Source organism: Apis laboriosa, unplaced genomic scaffold, assembly GCF_014066325.1.
Source record: "Apis laboriosa isolate Shangri-la unplaced genomic scaffold, ASM1406632v1 scaffold5213_cov150, whole genome shotgun sequence".
Taxonomy (NCBI): domain Eukaryota; kingdom Metazoa; phylum Arthropoda; class Insecta; order Hymenoptera; family Apidae; genus Apis; species Apis laboriosa.
In genome coordinates, this window is record NW_025223582.1 from 355267 (window position 1) to 371517 (window position 16251).

At 27.4% G+C, this 16251-nt stretch overlaps 3 protein-coding genes across 7 annotated transcripts in view; 1 reads left to right on the top strand and 2 right to left on the bottom strand.

Moving 5' to 3' along the window:
- Positions 1–9141, bottom strand: part of LOC122717479 (ras-related protein Rap1) — a 40886-nt gene extending 31745 nt beyond the window's left edge. For all 3 annotated transcript variants that reach the window (XR_006347221.1, XM_043941588.1, XM_043941587.1), the window contains exon 1: positions 8513–9141. The gene's annotated coding sequence lies outside the window, so the exon portion shown is untranslated. The remainder of the gene's footprint in view (positions 1–8512) is intronic.
- Positions 9142–10199: 1058 nt separating this feature from the next.
- Positions 10200–11333, top strand: LOC122717498 (peroxisome biogenesis factor 10). The gene is made up of 3 exons (XM_043941627.1): positions 10200–10574; positions 10645–10896; positions 10964–11333. The coding sequence occupies exons 1-3, from the start codon at positions 10287–10289 to the stop codon at positions 11279–11281; spliced, it is 858 nt and encodes a 285-aa protein (XP_043797562.1). The 5' UTR covers positions 10200–10286; the 3' UTR covers positions 11282–11333.
- Positions 11334–11472: 139 nt separating this feature from the next.
- LOC122717497 (myotubularin-related protein 14) overlaps positions 11473–16251 on the bottom strand; it is a 38101-nt gene continuing 33322 nt past the window's right edge. The window contains exons 2-7 of one of the 3 annotated variants that reach the window (XM_043941623.1): positions 14537–14616; positions 13836–14392; positions 13007–13326; positions 12462–12924; positions 12068–12403; positions 11473–11990 (exon numbers count right to left, since the gene is read on the bottom strand). In XM_043941623.1, coding sequence (XP_043797558.1) covers positions 11822–11990; positions 12068–12403; positions 12462–12924; positions 13007–13326; positions 13836–14392; positions 14537–14616 — 1925 coding nt within the window. In that variant the 3' untranslated portion in view covers positions 11473–11821. The remainder of the gene's footprint in view (positions 11991–12067; positions 12404–12461; positions 12925–13006; positions 13327–13835; positions 14393–14536; positions 14617–16251) is intronic. The other 2 variants (XM_043941625.1, XM_043941624.1) reach the window with 2 other exon arrangements.

Below are 16251 nucleotides of genomic sequence, written 5' to 3' on the forward strand. Positions count from 1 at the left end.
AAAAAAAAAAGAAGAAACATGAAAAGAGAAGAGAAAACAGAGACTTAGCGAAGGTTGAACGATATCGTGACAGTTCTTGGAAGCACCAGCGATGCGTTACATGGTCAGCGAAGAAAATTGTGGGGCTTACATGCTCCGTGTCATTGCGTGACGCGAAATGACTCATGGGTTCGTGAACCTTATGGCGAGAGCTAATGGGTTCCCTTAAATCCTCTTTTTTTTCGATACATCCTTTGTTATTTTCAACAGTCACAATTTACCTCGGTATTATCTTACATTTCATTTTCTTTATTCCGTTACCCATATATACGTGTCGTGTAAGTGACACATTTTGATGAGCGCATAAAATAATACTCGAAAAAAATATAAATACAATATAAGTATAATAAAAATGGCGGTGTCTATCGTCATTCGTTATGGGCGAACGTTTATTATACAACGTAGTATTACAATTTTCAATTCAACTGTTGATGCTGTTAACCGGGCAGAATGACTCAACTTTGAAAACGATACGCCGCATGACTTTGAACTCGATACCGCAGACTGCAGGTTTAAAAATCTATACGATTCCCCGCTCGTGTTCCTCGCGATGATACGCCACCGACTATCGATTTGTCTCGACCGAGGTAATACGATATCGCGTATTCGTTGATCCTGGTCGATTTAATTGCTAGGGTTTTTCTCTCCTCGCGCTAGGGGAATTGGGCCGATAGTGGAAAAATTTCCGGCGGTGGAAATTCTAGGGTATTTTTTTTCGTAACTATGATAAAAAGATGAAATGAAAGGGAATGAAAACTTCGATATAGATCGTGATGAATTCGTAAAATAATTAATTCGATGATAATAATGTTAATGAAAAGAACGATATAAATAATATAACAGCACCATCATTAATAATTATAATAGAGATTTTAGCAAATAGTGATATTGGTCAAAGGATTGATAATACTGATGGGAAATAATAATAATAATGTTAATAATGATGTACAGTAATGGTAATAAGTAATTGATTCGAATTAGCAATAATTAATACGATTACGATATTATTGGTGCCATTATAAAAATTTTTATCACATAACTGACAATTATATGATATGATATTATATATATATATATATATATATAATTTTTATAATAATAATAGCGATGGCAGAAATGAAAACAATGTTGACAGCAATAATATTGGTAATCCAAATAACACTAACAATGACAACAATAATAGCACTGTCTACATTAGTAGATAGTAATAATAACAATAATAGCAATGTCACTAGCTGTATCTAAGATAACTTATTGCTCTATCAATGATAGAAATAACGCTACGATAATAGAACGCAGCTGAAACAGCAGTTGCGATAAAGCAATTAAGGAATAAATAGACAATTGTATTGTCAGTTACAATAACGATGATATTAATACAAATAATTAATTACAACAATAATTAATAACAACAATATCGATATTTAAATAATTGAGGATTACGATCTCCAATTAAATTTAATTTATAAAAAATTTCATTAAAAATATTTGTGAAACTTATTTGAATATTATTTAGAGGATTACAAATCCTATGGAGTTACAATAATTATTTTTAATTGAAATTATTTCTATGGAAAAGTTTTCGATATCAAGATTTCCTTATTTATTTCAGTACACGTATTTAAATAACAATATTCTATTCCTAACCTAATTCCTAGTGCTGCTAGTTATAAATTCTAGGGAATTTCAGTAATTATTTTTCGTCAAGATTATTTCTATGAAAACACGCATATTCCATTTCTTATAAAATTAATTTTTAAATAAATATAAAGAGAAAATTCGTAAATTATTTATCCATTGTAAAAAGGGATATGCTACTCAAAAAGCGTTGAGAAATACCGTTTTAAAAGATATAACGTAAGTCATAATTAATTGATACGATAGAACACATTTCATAGCCTAATAAAAATCGGGTGAAAGCGGATGAATAAAATTAAATGTATAATATCCTTTCGTTCTTCCTTCATCTCTCGAATATTTAGTAAAATTTATACGAGTTGAAAATCGTATTAAAAAAAAAAAAAAAAAAAAAAAAAAAAAAAAAAAAAAAAANAAAAAAAAAAAAAAAAAAAAAAAAAAAGGAAAAAAAACCGAAGGAATGGAATTATTCATTCCGTTGAAGACTCGTTTGCAAACGATTTCCATATCGAACGGTTTGCGTCGCACAATACCCTTCTCTAACTGCAACGATGAAATTAACCGTGCACATTAAACGCGATAACATCGATGGAATCCGAGCAGAGATCGCAGCTAATCTCGATAAGATGCATTCGTTTACATAACATTCATTGGTTTAAAAAAGATTTATTTTATGTCATGTTCGATGATATTCAAAAATAAAAATTTGAAGGTATAATATTCTTTGTAGAATTTAATTTTACGATGAATAATTTTTAATTTTATGGAATTTTTCAATTTTCAATTTTAAGAAATTGAAAAGAAATTGGAAATGAAAAATTCAATGTATTACGAATGAATTTATTATTTTTATACGTTGTTACTTATTCAAATACGTTATTTATCAAAGATTTTGTTTTATTTATCAAAAATTTTGTCTCTATTTTTAATATTTTTATACTAGATATTTTTAAAAGATTCAAAAAATTTGTATACCCATAAAATTTAAATATTTATAAAATACAGGACATTCTAGAATATTTCATGCATGTAAAATTCCTTCTTAATCCGATACTTGTAAAATTCTAAAAATTTTATGTCATATACAATTTCAAAGATCCCATAAATTCTATCTATAAAATTTAAAAGATCCTAAAAATTTTGTACCTATAAAATTTTATACATCGAAATCTGGTAGAAGATTCTATCAGAAATCTTTTATATAAATAAATAAATTTTTTTAAATCAATAACTTAAAAAAAAAACTAAAAAAGATAAGTGTAATAAAAAAACAAGAATAAAATTCAGTCGACCTTGTTGATAAAAAGAACGACGGAATTTTCCTTGAGAAATTTTAATTTTTAATTGCCAGAATATTTATCAGAATGTTCTGGACCGAAGCTTTTGAAAAATTACAAATGATTGAACAGAAACATGTTTCTAACATGTTTCTTTACGGAATTTTTATAATCGAGGTAAAGTCTGTTATCATTTTGTTTCCTGTTGTGGAAGTAGTACAAGTTAAAAATAATCGTATCGTCACATCGTATGAATAGCATTATGATTAAGAAAAAATTTTTAATATTTCTTAATTTGTGGATGTTTTAGCTGTTGTAGAAAATTTATTCATTTCACATTTGTTATATTTCAGTTTTTCGCGAAGAGATGTAAAACAATTAATTAAATTCAATAATAGTGATTTTTCATTAAATAGTTTCTCATACTATTTCAATATTTTGATATATTTTATTTCAAAATTTTCTTTTGTTTTTTTAATCATTAATCACAAACTTTTGCACAAAAACATTGAGAATTAATTTTTATATTTTCAAAATTAGAGAATTTAAACTTCTTATTATATTCGACACCAATTATATGGTAATTTTTTCCAATCTAATGAAAAATTTATTTTCATTTTCGAGGTTATATTTCAAAACGACTAAAATCAAGAAGTCTTATTCGAATTCCTGATTCAAAAATGTAAATGTAAAGATACAATATCATACGAATCCACGAGCACAAAAGAAGATTTAAAAAATTCTCTAGAAACACCCAATAGATTTCGTGGAACTCGAGCTAACAGCATAATCGTGCTATAGCAATCGGGATATAACCGAGACTAGTCCGAAACTATCGATTACAAAGGCATAACGCGTGCATCTATATCAACCGTTTTAGTAGCAAGCTATGTATCGCTGTTTGAAATATAGCTCACAGCCAGAAGTACCATCAAGGATATATCGTCGCTTCCATAACCGTTTAAATGACCATTGCTAATTTATAATGCTCTTTTTTTCCTCCCTTTAACTGTACTTAGATTCTTTACCTTCCTACCAAGTTATATTAAGCCACTTACAGACAATGACGATTGCTTCTTTTAATTCCATTTATGTTATCCTATATCCTATTTTTTAACATTAATTTGGAAATTACTTTATTTAATTATTCTAGATCATTTTTATTAAAGGGAAGTTCTAGATTCTAAATTTCATTTAAGAATTTAAGATTTTTAATTTGATTATTTAAAAAATATTGTTAAAAATATCAGAGATCATCATTTCAAAATTTAATTTTTAATCCTAGATCCAGTTAGACTTGTAGATGTGATTTAAAGTTAAATCTTTATTTCTAGATCTTTTTTTTATACAGAACAGTTTAAAAATAAAAAATCTTTTTAAAAATAGATACTAAATCTTTAACGAGATTTTCTTAAGTTACGCTCAATGCAAAGCATTTCGCTAAACCAAACCATAAGTATCGATAAGTATCGATAACCATTTATTCGTCAAAGTCTATGGAACGAGTTTATACTATAAATAAAGAACCAATAACTTATAAATACGCGTCGAGTTATCAAGGGTAGGCAAATTCGATAGAATTTTCTAAAGAAAAAGCGAACACGCATGTTGTGAAAGTAAATTACAAATGCAAACTTGGAATTAGAATTAATAAAATTCATCACGCCATTCAAACATTTATTTTTATTCTCTATATCCCATTTAAATATTCAAATTTGAACAAAATTTTTCTCTTCAAAAAAGAAAAAAAAAAAGCTAAATTTAATTTTTATTTTTGATCTATATTTTATACTATTGATGATCTTTATCGTTTAAGGAACGCAATACAAAAATTGAAATTTAATAAAATTAAATGGATCATCGATAAAATTCATTGATATTAATAAAATAAGAGTAGAATGAAATTTCTAGTTAAAAAAGATTTTAAAAAATTAATTAAAAACAATTTTCATAATATTTTAATTTATACGTATCATTATTTAAATTCAAAATATAGAAACAATATTTTAATAAACAAAATAATTTGTTCGACTTATTTAAATATGAAGGTGTTTTAAAGATTTCAATACGGAGAATGATAAAATACAGACAGATAGATGGAGATCGAACCAGCGTGAGCAAAGCAGTAATGCGATAAAATGTGGAAAAGTGTCATACAACAACGCGGATATGACGCGATACGTTTTTCGTTACGTCATTTCTCGCGTACCGAGTGTTACGAATGATTGCATTAGTTCATGAGTCACTCTCGTCTCGCCAAGTGAACGTAATAGTAATTTTGCACGAAACCTTACTCTATGAACACTAGTAAAGCTATGTTTTATTTGAAGATATAATAATCATGCAAATATCTGTATAATAGATATTTATGGATTTATCTAATTTTCGCGACAGTATTTTTTATTATTTGAAAAAGAATGAATGTTGTTTAACTCATTTATATAAAATTAAATATATATTCTCATAATATAAAAAGTTTAAAAAAAAAATTCAAAAAAACAAAATTTGAAAAATAAAAAGATTTAGGAAAAATAATTTATAAAAATTTAATTTATAAAAACTTTAAATTTAAAATTTAAAATTTATAAAATTTATAAAAATGAAATGATTATGAATTTATGAAAATTTCCAAGATTTCGAATTTTAAGTTAAGAAAAATACAATAAAAAAATAATTTAAAAATACTATATAGATTCTATAATATACTCTTCCTATTTATAGAAACCGAGGTCGATATTTATCTCAATCAGCATGCATTCAAATGATATGCAATGAAATCATCTTCATTAGTTTTATTTTTCGATGACGTACAATGTCATCATGAAATTCGAAATATTTTTATTGTGCTTACGAAAGTTGCACTTCCATTTGCTGACTTGGTTAAAATATATAAAGTATAATACAAATATATAAATAATAAATATAAATAAATATATAAATTGATAAATTTTTATTAAAAAAAATTCATTTTGAGTCAAAGTAATAGTTAATTTTATTAATTTTTATCAAAATAATTTATATCAAGAAATATTTATAAAATATTTTTCATTAATTATTAACTATTCTTTGAGTTGTTTATTTTGATATTATAGATTATGAAATAAAAATTGATCACGAAATTGATATCCAAACTCTGCTATTTTCTAAACTGATGATTTTAATTTAAATATAAAAATTAAAAGTATATAAATCATATTTTTCTAATGAAAAAATCTTTTTCTTCTTTTATCTTATTAGTATGAAACGAAATATCAAAAATGTTCAACAATTTATCAATCTGTCAATTTTGTCCATATCGAATTTCATCATTAGTATAGGTATTCGACTTTATCATAGCACGATATTTTCTCATGTATTTATCTCAAGGAACAAAAATGTGCTATTCAAATGTGTTTTTTTCTGATCCGACGAATTTGTTTCTCCCCATATGTCCGGCTTCTTCTCGTTATCTCAAATATTGCGTCACGCCCGAAAATATGTGTGAAATTTTCAGGACTTTATAAGTTAGTTCGTTCGCCGATTGGAATTTGCTTTTTTATCAGAGAAAACACACATACACACACACGTGCGCACATATACGGCGGCAACAGCACGGCAATATTGTTCAGGGAATCATCTTTATTCATACTATAATTTAAATCGAACCGAACGTGAAATATATAATACAGATACAAATATATCTCTTATTATCTCTTCAAATAAAAATAATATAAAATATTTGTCCAATCTATATACGTGGTTTTTAACGAATAATTCATTTATGATGTTAAAAAAAAATTGACGACAAAATTTTGTTTTTACAGAATAGTTAATATCTTCTTTTTTATTGAAAATAAAAAATTATTATTAAAAATATAAAATACTTGATCATTTGTATATAAATTGCATTAATAAATTTTATTTTTTATACTTTTTTTTCGATGTGTAATATCGAAAATTCTGATATTAAATAATGAACATTAACTATTACAAGAATAATAAAAAAATTTCTTTAGTTGCATTTAATTATAAAAATTGTAAAAAAAAATATTAAGATAAATATTTAAAAAGTTTTTTGTAAAACGTATTTTCTTTTTTTTATTTTAATATGTAGGATCTTTATTATTAATATTATTCAAATATTCAAAAATAAATTATTTTAATTTATACGATTTGTTCTATCAACTAAATATGGATATAAAATAAACCGACGTATGGAATGTCAAAAAGGCGACTAAAAATAACTCATTAAATTAGCTACGCGGCTTTCGGACTCGTTATCTATTTTGTCTCTGATAACTTCCATGCCACCTTCACCATTTTTGTTTTCAATGTTATTTTCTACAAGTTTCATTATTTTTCATTATTTTAATTTATTATATAAATATAAAAATCACAAATTTTCAAAAATAAAATACTATTAATGAATGTTTGATAAACTATAAATAACAAATAATAAATACAAATAAATAAACATATTTATTAATTTATTAATTAAAATAATTATTTTTCATAAATGATTTAAGCAGAACATGAAATACAATTTCCACGAAAATGATTGCTCATGACTGCCATAGAAACAGAATTTACAGATCACATGACAGTACACTGCATTCTTCATCGCATTGATTCAACAGCGCCAATAATTAGTTGCTCTTATAGCTCAATTGTCAATGTATCAATAAATCTTAAATGGTAGCTAATCTACTATGTCAAATTCGATGGACTAAGAACATCGACAATGAATTAACCAATTATGACGAAAATTGTACTCTTCGAAGCAAAAAATTGATCATGCGCCATAATTTTTTACTACATAACATTGTTTTTACACGAAGAAAATTCATGCGTGATTAATATAGAATTGCATTATACTCAAATCGATAGATCCTATTCGAGAATCTCGAACGCATCGAACGAATCAAATTGCAAAAATATATATTTTAACATAGCTTCTGAACACGAGAAACAAATATTCGAGACACAAAGCAACACCGTTGCACGTTGCCGGGTTTCTTTCTTCTCGAGTCACTTCCTGCGCCACCAGTGACTCACGTGAATCATCGAACAGTCAAGAAAAACGAACAGGCGAAAGTATTCGACAAAGAGTCTCTATAGCCGGTTTGTCCTTGCCGGTATATTATAACTAAACTTTTGCTTTTCGCGCGAATCTCAATTATTATGTTTATCGCGAATTCGATAAATCGAAACGTTACGATTCAATAGAGAAGAGATATTCGAACCTAACCTGTAAGAAAACCTGGTTTCTTTTTAACCATAGAGACACTCTTTGACACGAGAAATTGGTGTAAGCAAAAAAGATCGTTATAAGAACATAAATAATAATCGAACGATATAGAAAGAATTAATAAAAAAATGAATGAAATAAATAGATGTTTTTAATTTTAAAAATCAACGAAGGATCGGGCACCGCCTGAGAAAATGCGCGGGCGGCCACCGTGCATGATTTCCGGCGGCGTTTGCCTGGCGTGCCACGCCACGACGACCTCACGGGGGGTTGGACGCTGTTCTTTTTTTAGAAACTATATATCCCTATAGAGACATTGGTTTTCTCTTACCTTGCGTCTTCAAAATATTCGTTAAATTTGTTCAGTGAACAATCGACGTATATACATCCGTGTACTCCTTGAATCTAATGGCCTTCTGTCGCACTCTATTCGTCTCTCTCTTTCTTCCTCGCGCACTCCTTCGTACACTGTCTCCCTCTCTTTCCCGTTCTCCGTCCTTGTTCACAGCCCACTATATCCCAATCTACAGAGATTCTCCGGCGATTACTCGCTTCCTACTCCTGTTCTGCTCGGTTCGTCGTCCCGTTGGCGTAACGAACACATCGAAAGCAATTGAAGAGAATCCGTGGACTGGTGCCGAGTAATATGGAGCCACGAAATAAAGTTAAAAACGAAACGAACGTATCACTGGCTCAGAAATTCCGCACTGGTCGAATGTCTCGCGCGGCGCGGGTGCACCAAAGCTCCTCGGGGCACGGTCCTCTTGTTCGGTCGTCTCGAAAAACCGATAATCACTGGCTCAAGACGGCTGTTCACACACCATGAGAAAACAATCTTAATTCGGATGACGATTCTTCTTCTCGCGAATGATTTCGTTACGTTTCTTTTGGTTTTCAAGCACTTTCGCGAAAAAACAGCACGACACCAGCCCACGATTCTACCGTTATCTAGGGCGATGCCTCTCTGCTGCTCGCCGCTTTGGCCTCTGCCCGTGACTATATAACTATAACTATATAGATGGCGTACTCAATGTAAGAAATGCATCATACGTCTGCTTTATCTACTCATCAGAAGACTCCATTGATCGGTAATAATCAAAATATGAATTTCAAGTTAAAAAAATTATAATGGTTTATAGAGTGTTTATAATATTATCTGTTAGTTGCGTTTCTTATGTTAGAAAATATTCGTGATCATATTTAAATTTTTTACGTTAAACTTATTTTATTTTTTATTCTTTTTTTTGTTTGTGCTTTATTTTTTATTTCATTATTATTTATATATATATATATATTTCTAATATTATAAAAAAATAAATAAATAATTAATATTAGTTGTTAATAATTAAAAAATTAGTATATTTCGTTTTAATTTTTTAATTAACATAGGGTAACGAAATGTTACGACATTGGTAAGTTTTTATTATTAAAATTTTATATATTGTTTTATATACTTAAAAAGAAATCCTATTTATTAAGAAAATTTTTCTTTAAGAATAAAAATTTATTTTATATTTGCTCTATGTATCTTAAACATTTTATATTTAGTATTATATATTTATATATATAAAATTTTAATATATTTCAAACTCACATAAATTTAAGTTATATATATTTGGGTACATTGTTTTATAGTCTTAAGTTTAAAATCGTTTAATATTATGACAATTAAAATACAAAGAAAAAATATCGCAAACTAAAATTGTTATTTAAAATAATTTTAGTTTAACAAAAATTTGTTTCACAATGATTGTGCGTGTCATGAATGACGTTTTTTACAGTAATGAATATCATAATTTGATGATATTTCTTAATTCTTATGAAACATCTAATAGTTTTTTATTATTTCTATAATACTTAATAGATAATAAGTATGTTCTTTTACTGTAATAATATTAAAAGTGAATAGCACAAAAAGTGAAAAAATTTTTCTAAATATTTGAGGTTAGATTAGATTGTTTTGAAAAATAATTTTCCTTAATAATATTCATTAATTACTTATTATCTTTAATATTGATAATTACGATCCTTGTGTTAATTGTTTAATTTACTAAAACAATATTATTATATATTTTCAATAAAATTAAAAAAATTATTTACCAATTATGGAAATGAAAAAAAAATATCGGAAATTAAATATTGCAAGTCAAGGCGAAATTCTACGATCACATCAAAGAGATGATGACTTTGTCAAATATTTACGAGAAAAGGTTATCGATATACTACAAATTTTGCAAAGGAAAACGGGTTTATTACCCTTTATTCACTCTGATATTCCATTTAAATTAGTTTATTTTTTTTTTACATCGGGAATGGGTAATCAAACGTTGGGTGAAGAATATACTGGACTTGTGCAAGCCAATTTAAAAGCTTATAAAGTTCCATCTATATATGTATGTAGCTAAAATATAATAAATAAATACAATATATTTTTTTAATATGCATTATCTACTTATTATTTAGGCAAGAATATTGGCAGTAATTTTAGAATGTTTTGGTGAAAAAGCATTGATAAGATTATTAAAACAATTGGAATTATCAATTAATCATCCTCACAGTAAATTAACTCCTACAACTGTAGTATTTTTAAATTCTTTCATATCAAAAATGTATACTATAATACCTGTTTTTATATTATTGCATAAAGGATTATTTTATATATTTGGTCGATATTATAGTTTAAGTAAAAGAATAGCAGGAGTAGATTATGCAAAGGTAATTACTGTAAAGTATTGTTACAATAACATTTGATATTTGCCATTATTTTTTTTTAAATTTAAAGGTGTATGGTCATCGGCCTACTGATACTATCAGTTCAGGATTGAGGCTATTAGGAATTGCTACACTTATACAGTGTATGTTGAAAATCTGGCAAAATTATAAAAGTGAAAATCATTTTGAGAAATATTCAATACTTGATGAGAAACATAATAAGTTGATATGCCAGTTGTGTCTTGAAAAAGTGCCAACAACTACCACACCCTGTGGTCATTTGTTTTGTTGGTTTTGTCTTACTGATTGGTTGCATACTAAACCACAATGTCCACTGTGTAGAGAACATGTTGTACCTTCTAGAATTGTACATGTAATGAACTTGTAATATTGTTTTTAAATATTTAAAAAGATAAATTAATAAAAATAATATGCAAATGTTTCTTTTTTAAATAATTATTAAGTTAAGGATAAATGATCTAGTAGAACTATTTTATGCGTTTTAATATTATAATTTATAGTTATAATTTGTTTTTGAACATCAATTACTATGCATCTGTGCTAATAATAATCTTATACAGATGGCAGTCATTGTAATACACATATATATATATGTATCGAGAATAAATGTAAAGCAAAATCAGAACACACGCGCACATTTATACACACTCATATATATATATATATATATATATATACATATAAATATTATATATATATATATACAAAAATATCAAGTTTTTATTCATAATACGCGTATACGCGCTATTATTTTTGTATAACAACACATTATTCACATAAATGATAATGTACAATTGTTTTATTTTCATTGTATAGCATTTTTATAAAATTCTAACTTGAATCAAGGAGTCAATAACAATAAACTCATAATTGTGGGAAGAGGGATGAGAGGTCAATGACGTTATAGTCATAAGGATGTGCGCTGAACGGAAAGAATTCCTACTTTTTCAGCAAAGTTACCGAGTAATTGACCAAAGCCACTCGATTCGGAATTATCTTTCATTCGAAACCCAACTGTATGACTATAAGCATTATAAAATATTCTTCTTAAGCACTGTAATTTTTCTTTGCGAGATCTAAAACATATATAATATTAAAATTACGGAATTTATAATTTTTTTTATAATAATTTTAATAATAATATGATACTTACTGTGCCGACGACGCACAAACTTCATCCTCAATAATTGTCGTACTCGATTCTTGAGATGTATGTCCCGTAAAAGTTTCACAAAGAGGCTTACAAGCTAAACTAGTTGTCAGTCCATCTGTGAGCGGGGCATTAGCAGTTGTGGAACCACGTAAACTTCCAGTTCCAGATATCATCTGCCAAGAGCCACCCGACGAAGAGGATTCATTTCGTTGTCGAAGACGTCCAGGTACAGGAACCGCAACAGGAGAAGTTCGATTGTGTGGTAAAGGTGATCGTGATCCATGAGCAATTCCTTCTTTATTTGGAGAAGGATAAAATGACCATGGTACAACGTTCCTATAAAAGAAGCAATTACAGAAAAATATTATATACGTAGAAAATAAATATATTTTACCCGTTACTCTGACTGTCATCTTGAGGTTCTGTGGAAGAACAGTGAAACACCGCTGGTGGATTATTATCTTGACTGTCTCTGCTATTTTGACTAACAGAACTACACCAACTATTCAGACTTAAGTTAGAACTGACTGAGCTCAATGTCACTACCGATTCGCTATCGAACATAACGTTATCTAATTGTGAATCACTGTCGTTGCGTAGAACTGTGTGTCTAGATTTGCTATGACGCGGATGAATACTAAATTCTTCATCATGAATGTGCTTTAGAAAATAAAAGCAAAAGAAGAATATTTCCTCTCCTTTGCTTAGTCGATCCTCTAAATCATGGCCGAACAGCATCCAATCGTACGCTATGGTAAAATAAAGAATTTGAAATGCGTTCAATGATGTATGAATTACACCATCAGCCCATAAACTGATTCTTAATAATGAAATAAATAAAGGTGTGCGATCCCATCCTACAAATAGTATTATGTATTATTAATTACATAAAATTAAATATTACGTTATAAAAATTATATTATCGCAAAAAAGACATACCTGAGATACAATGAATTAATATCCCATTACCACTGTCATTTAAATATCGTAATATAAGTTTCAAATAATTTTGAGTTAATTTGACTAAATCCCAGACTTGATATTCATCCCAATTGATTCGTAATTGTGCAGAAATTGAATCTTCTGGCACTCCGATTTGCGCATCTACGTGTGTCTGAGACCAATCAAATACTAATCCCTTAGCCAAATAATCATTCTCTCTAAACTCTTTAAAGAATTCACATCCAGGATATGGTAATGAAATCAAGGTGAATTCGGAATACCTCTTCTCTTTGTCTACTTTCTCTGAGGATGTCACACTGAGTATTGAATAAAAAAGCTCTGTTTAAAGTCCTTTAAAAAGTGAATTCATAGAATAAAAAAACTAATCATGCTATTAATTGCTATGAAACTTCATTGACTCTGTGAAGAAGTGAAAGTTGCTTTCTTAATTTTTTCTATCTTTTTTTTTCTTTAAATCTCTATATCCAATTATACTTTGATCATAAGAGAACATGAATAAAAATTTATCTTGTCATTTTAATAAAATAACAAAAATTTTTAATATATGAAAATATAATCTATGGTAATATATTTACTCTAAAATTCATTTCAAAATATAATATACATAATATATAAATACTTAATACTAATTATTTCTACATTAATATTATAAATACTAATATTATAAATAATGTTTAAAAAAGTACAATATAATTTATTTCAAATAAAAGACATATTTGGTAATAAAAAACAGATAATATTCTTAATTAATTTTTTCAATTAATGCATGCATCAAATTATTATCAATTAAAATTGATTTACTTACTTTACTCCAAATTTTACTTTCTTCTTCTCAACCATGAAGTCAATAATAGTTCCTACTTTGAGAAATTTCAGAAGCTTGATGTCATGATGCCTAACTTTATCAAACAATTGCCATTCACTAAGTACAGAATCACTTCCACGAGCTTCATCTACTTGATGTTGAATGGAAATTATACCTTCACTACCAGCAAATAAATAATCTAGTCCGGATCTACCATAAATTTCTGGTCCTCCAGATAGAGTAGCTGATCTGCATACATGTCTACCTTTATACATTATTACAGGCAGTGGAAATCGAGAACGACACCTAGCAAATCTAGCTTGTTTTATCAAATCCTTCAATCTGTTAGAGTCAAAAGTGTTTTCATATATAGTTTCTGTTGTGCGAGGCAGTGGTGGCGGCGTATCACACATATTTGGATTCCTACTCTTCTCACCATCTAAAATAATAAGATGGCTAGGATAATGTGCACTGAGATCACCATCATTATTGCTTATGATATAATGAGTGTAATCTAAATCAATAAGCAGAACACATCTCTGCATAATTGCTTGACTCTAAAAAAAAAGTATTGTTTAGAATTATAAAGAAAAAAGATTAATCCATTGGAATATATGTACATATATGTATATATATATATATATATATATATATATATGTATATGTATATGTATATATATATATATATATATATAAGTTACCGTGCTATCTGCATCCTTGGCTCTATAAGTATTTTTTGAGAAATATATGAGAAGCTTCTGTAAATCTTGAATGGTGATTTCTGTCATGATTGAAGTAAATTTTTTAAGAATATAATATCCAAAAATTTTAACTAAAAGACAATTTATTTCTTTCTCTAGAATGGTTCTAAGTTTCTATAATTTTTATATGAATGCTTATGAATTGTTAACTGTAGCCAATATCTTGCATATGAGAGGAATGGCACAAACACTATTTGAAATATACCACATTACAATTTATAGATTTTTTTTTTTGTTTGTCATGATTTCTTCTTAAGTTTAAAGGACGTTACTTTCAATGTAAACATAACAAGTTTATAGGTCTATGAGAACATGATATTGTATAAAATACATAAAAGTTTAAATTTTAGAATATATTGATGATTTTATTAATAAAATATTTATAAAATAAACTCATGCTGTGTAATTCAAAAAATAAAAAGTAGCAATAATTAAGATTATAGAAGAAAGCATGAATTTCATTTTAAAAATGTTTTAATATTTGTACAATTTGTTTAAATAAGTATAAATAATTGTTATAAAATATTGTTAAACAAACATTATACAATTGTAAGTTATAATATTAGCACTATATTTAAAAAGAAAATTTATATTTAAACATATATTTCTTTGATTATTCATTTTAGAAACATATATTTCTCTTTTAATTGTATTAAAATATAATATAAATAAAATATTTTTAAATTTATAAACTATTGTTTTATAAAGTAAAATTTTAATTTTCATATATAACTTAAAGAAGTAATGAAATCAATAATGTCTTGATTATGAGAGTCCAAGTATTATATAGTATATTTCATTTATTTTCCTTAGTTCAATAATTTACACTTGTTTCACTTCTTCAATTAAATGTATATTTTTTCTTAATTTTTTTTTCTTTTTTTTACATTCAATCATAAATTTAATTCAAATTATTTTCTTCTTGTTGTAATTTTTTTTATTTATTAATATAACAGATGCTGAACAGGAGGAATTTTCCATTTACAGAAATTTTTAGTAGGAATTTGAGCAATTATTTCGTCATAACAATAGTAGAGAACGCTCCATAGAATTGCTTAACCTGAGTTCAAGTCAAGCACGTTGTTTCCATTGTAGCAAACATATTAATTAATGCTTGATAACATTCATAAAATGTTCATCAGATGATGTAGTTGAAAATGAAAACGGAAAGTTTATCACCGGGTATATCCATGGCATCTCATCGTTTTTCAATCTCGATAAGGATCCAATGAGATAACCTAAATATCACACCCGAAAAAATATGTTTTACATTACGCGCAGTAATTCGAATCTGTTCTGAATAAACTGTCATCCTTTTTTATTTTGTTCACAATGTTTTCTCGGTTATACACCGAAAAATCTGTTATCTCCTTATCACCACGTTCACGTGTCGCATTTAAAGATAGTTATTAAAAGGACGAGAATGTCCCTCTTCGCTGTCGATCTGATTATCACGATCAGTACATCGACCTTGATGTCTTATCCTTTCACCCACGCGGTAATAAACACGAGAAAACAATCGCGTTTTAACAAAACAAAAATATTTTTTTCTTATGATTTACAAACGAAGCGGAAATCAGTCGTTTAGCAAGACGAAAGTACGAAGTGAAACGCAGCGTAGAAAGATAACCTATTTTTGTAATGTGGAGACCGCG

Excerpts from the sequence above, each read along its gene's own strand:
- LOC122717498 (XM_043941627.1), top strand. The coding sequence starts at position 10,287 with ATGGAAATGAAAAAAAAATATCGGAAATTAAATATTGCAAGTCAAGGC. Across the intron at positions 10,575-10,644 it reads ATAAAGTTCCATCTATATAT|GCAAGAATATTGGCAGTAAT; the intron begins GTATGTAGCTAA and ends CTTATTATTTAG. Across the intron at positions 10,897-10,963 it reads CAGGAGTAGATTATGCAAAG|GTGTATGGTCATCGGCCTAC; the intron begins GTAATTACTGTA and ends TTAAATTTAAAG.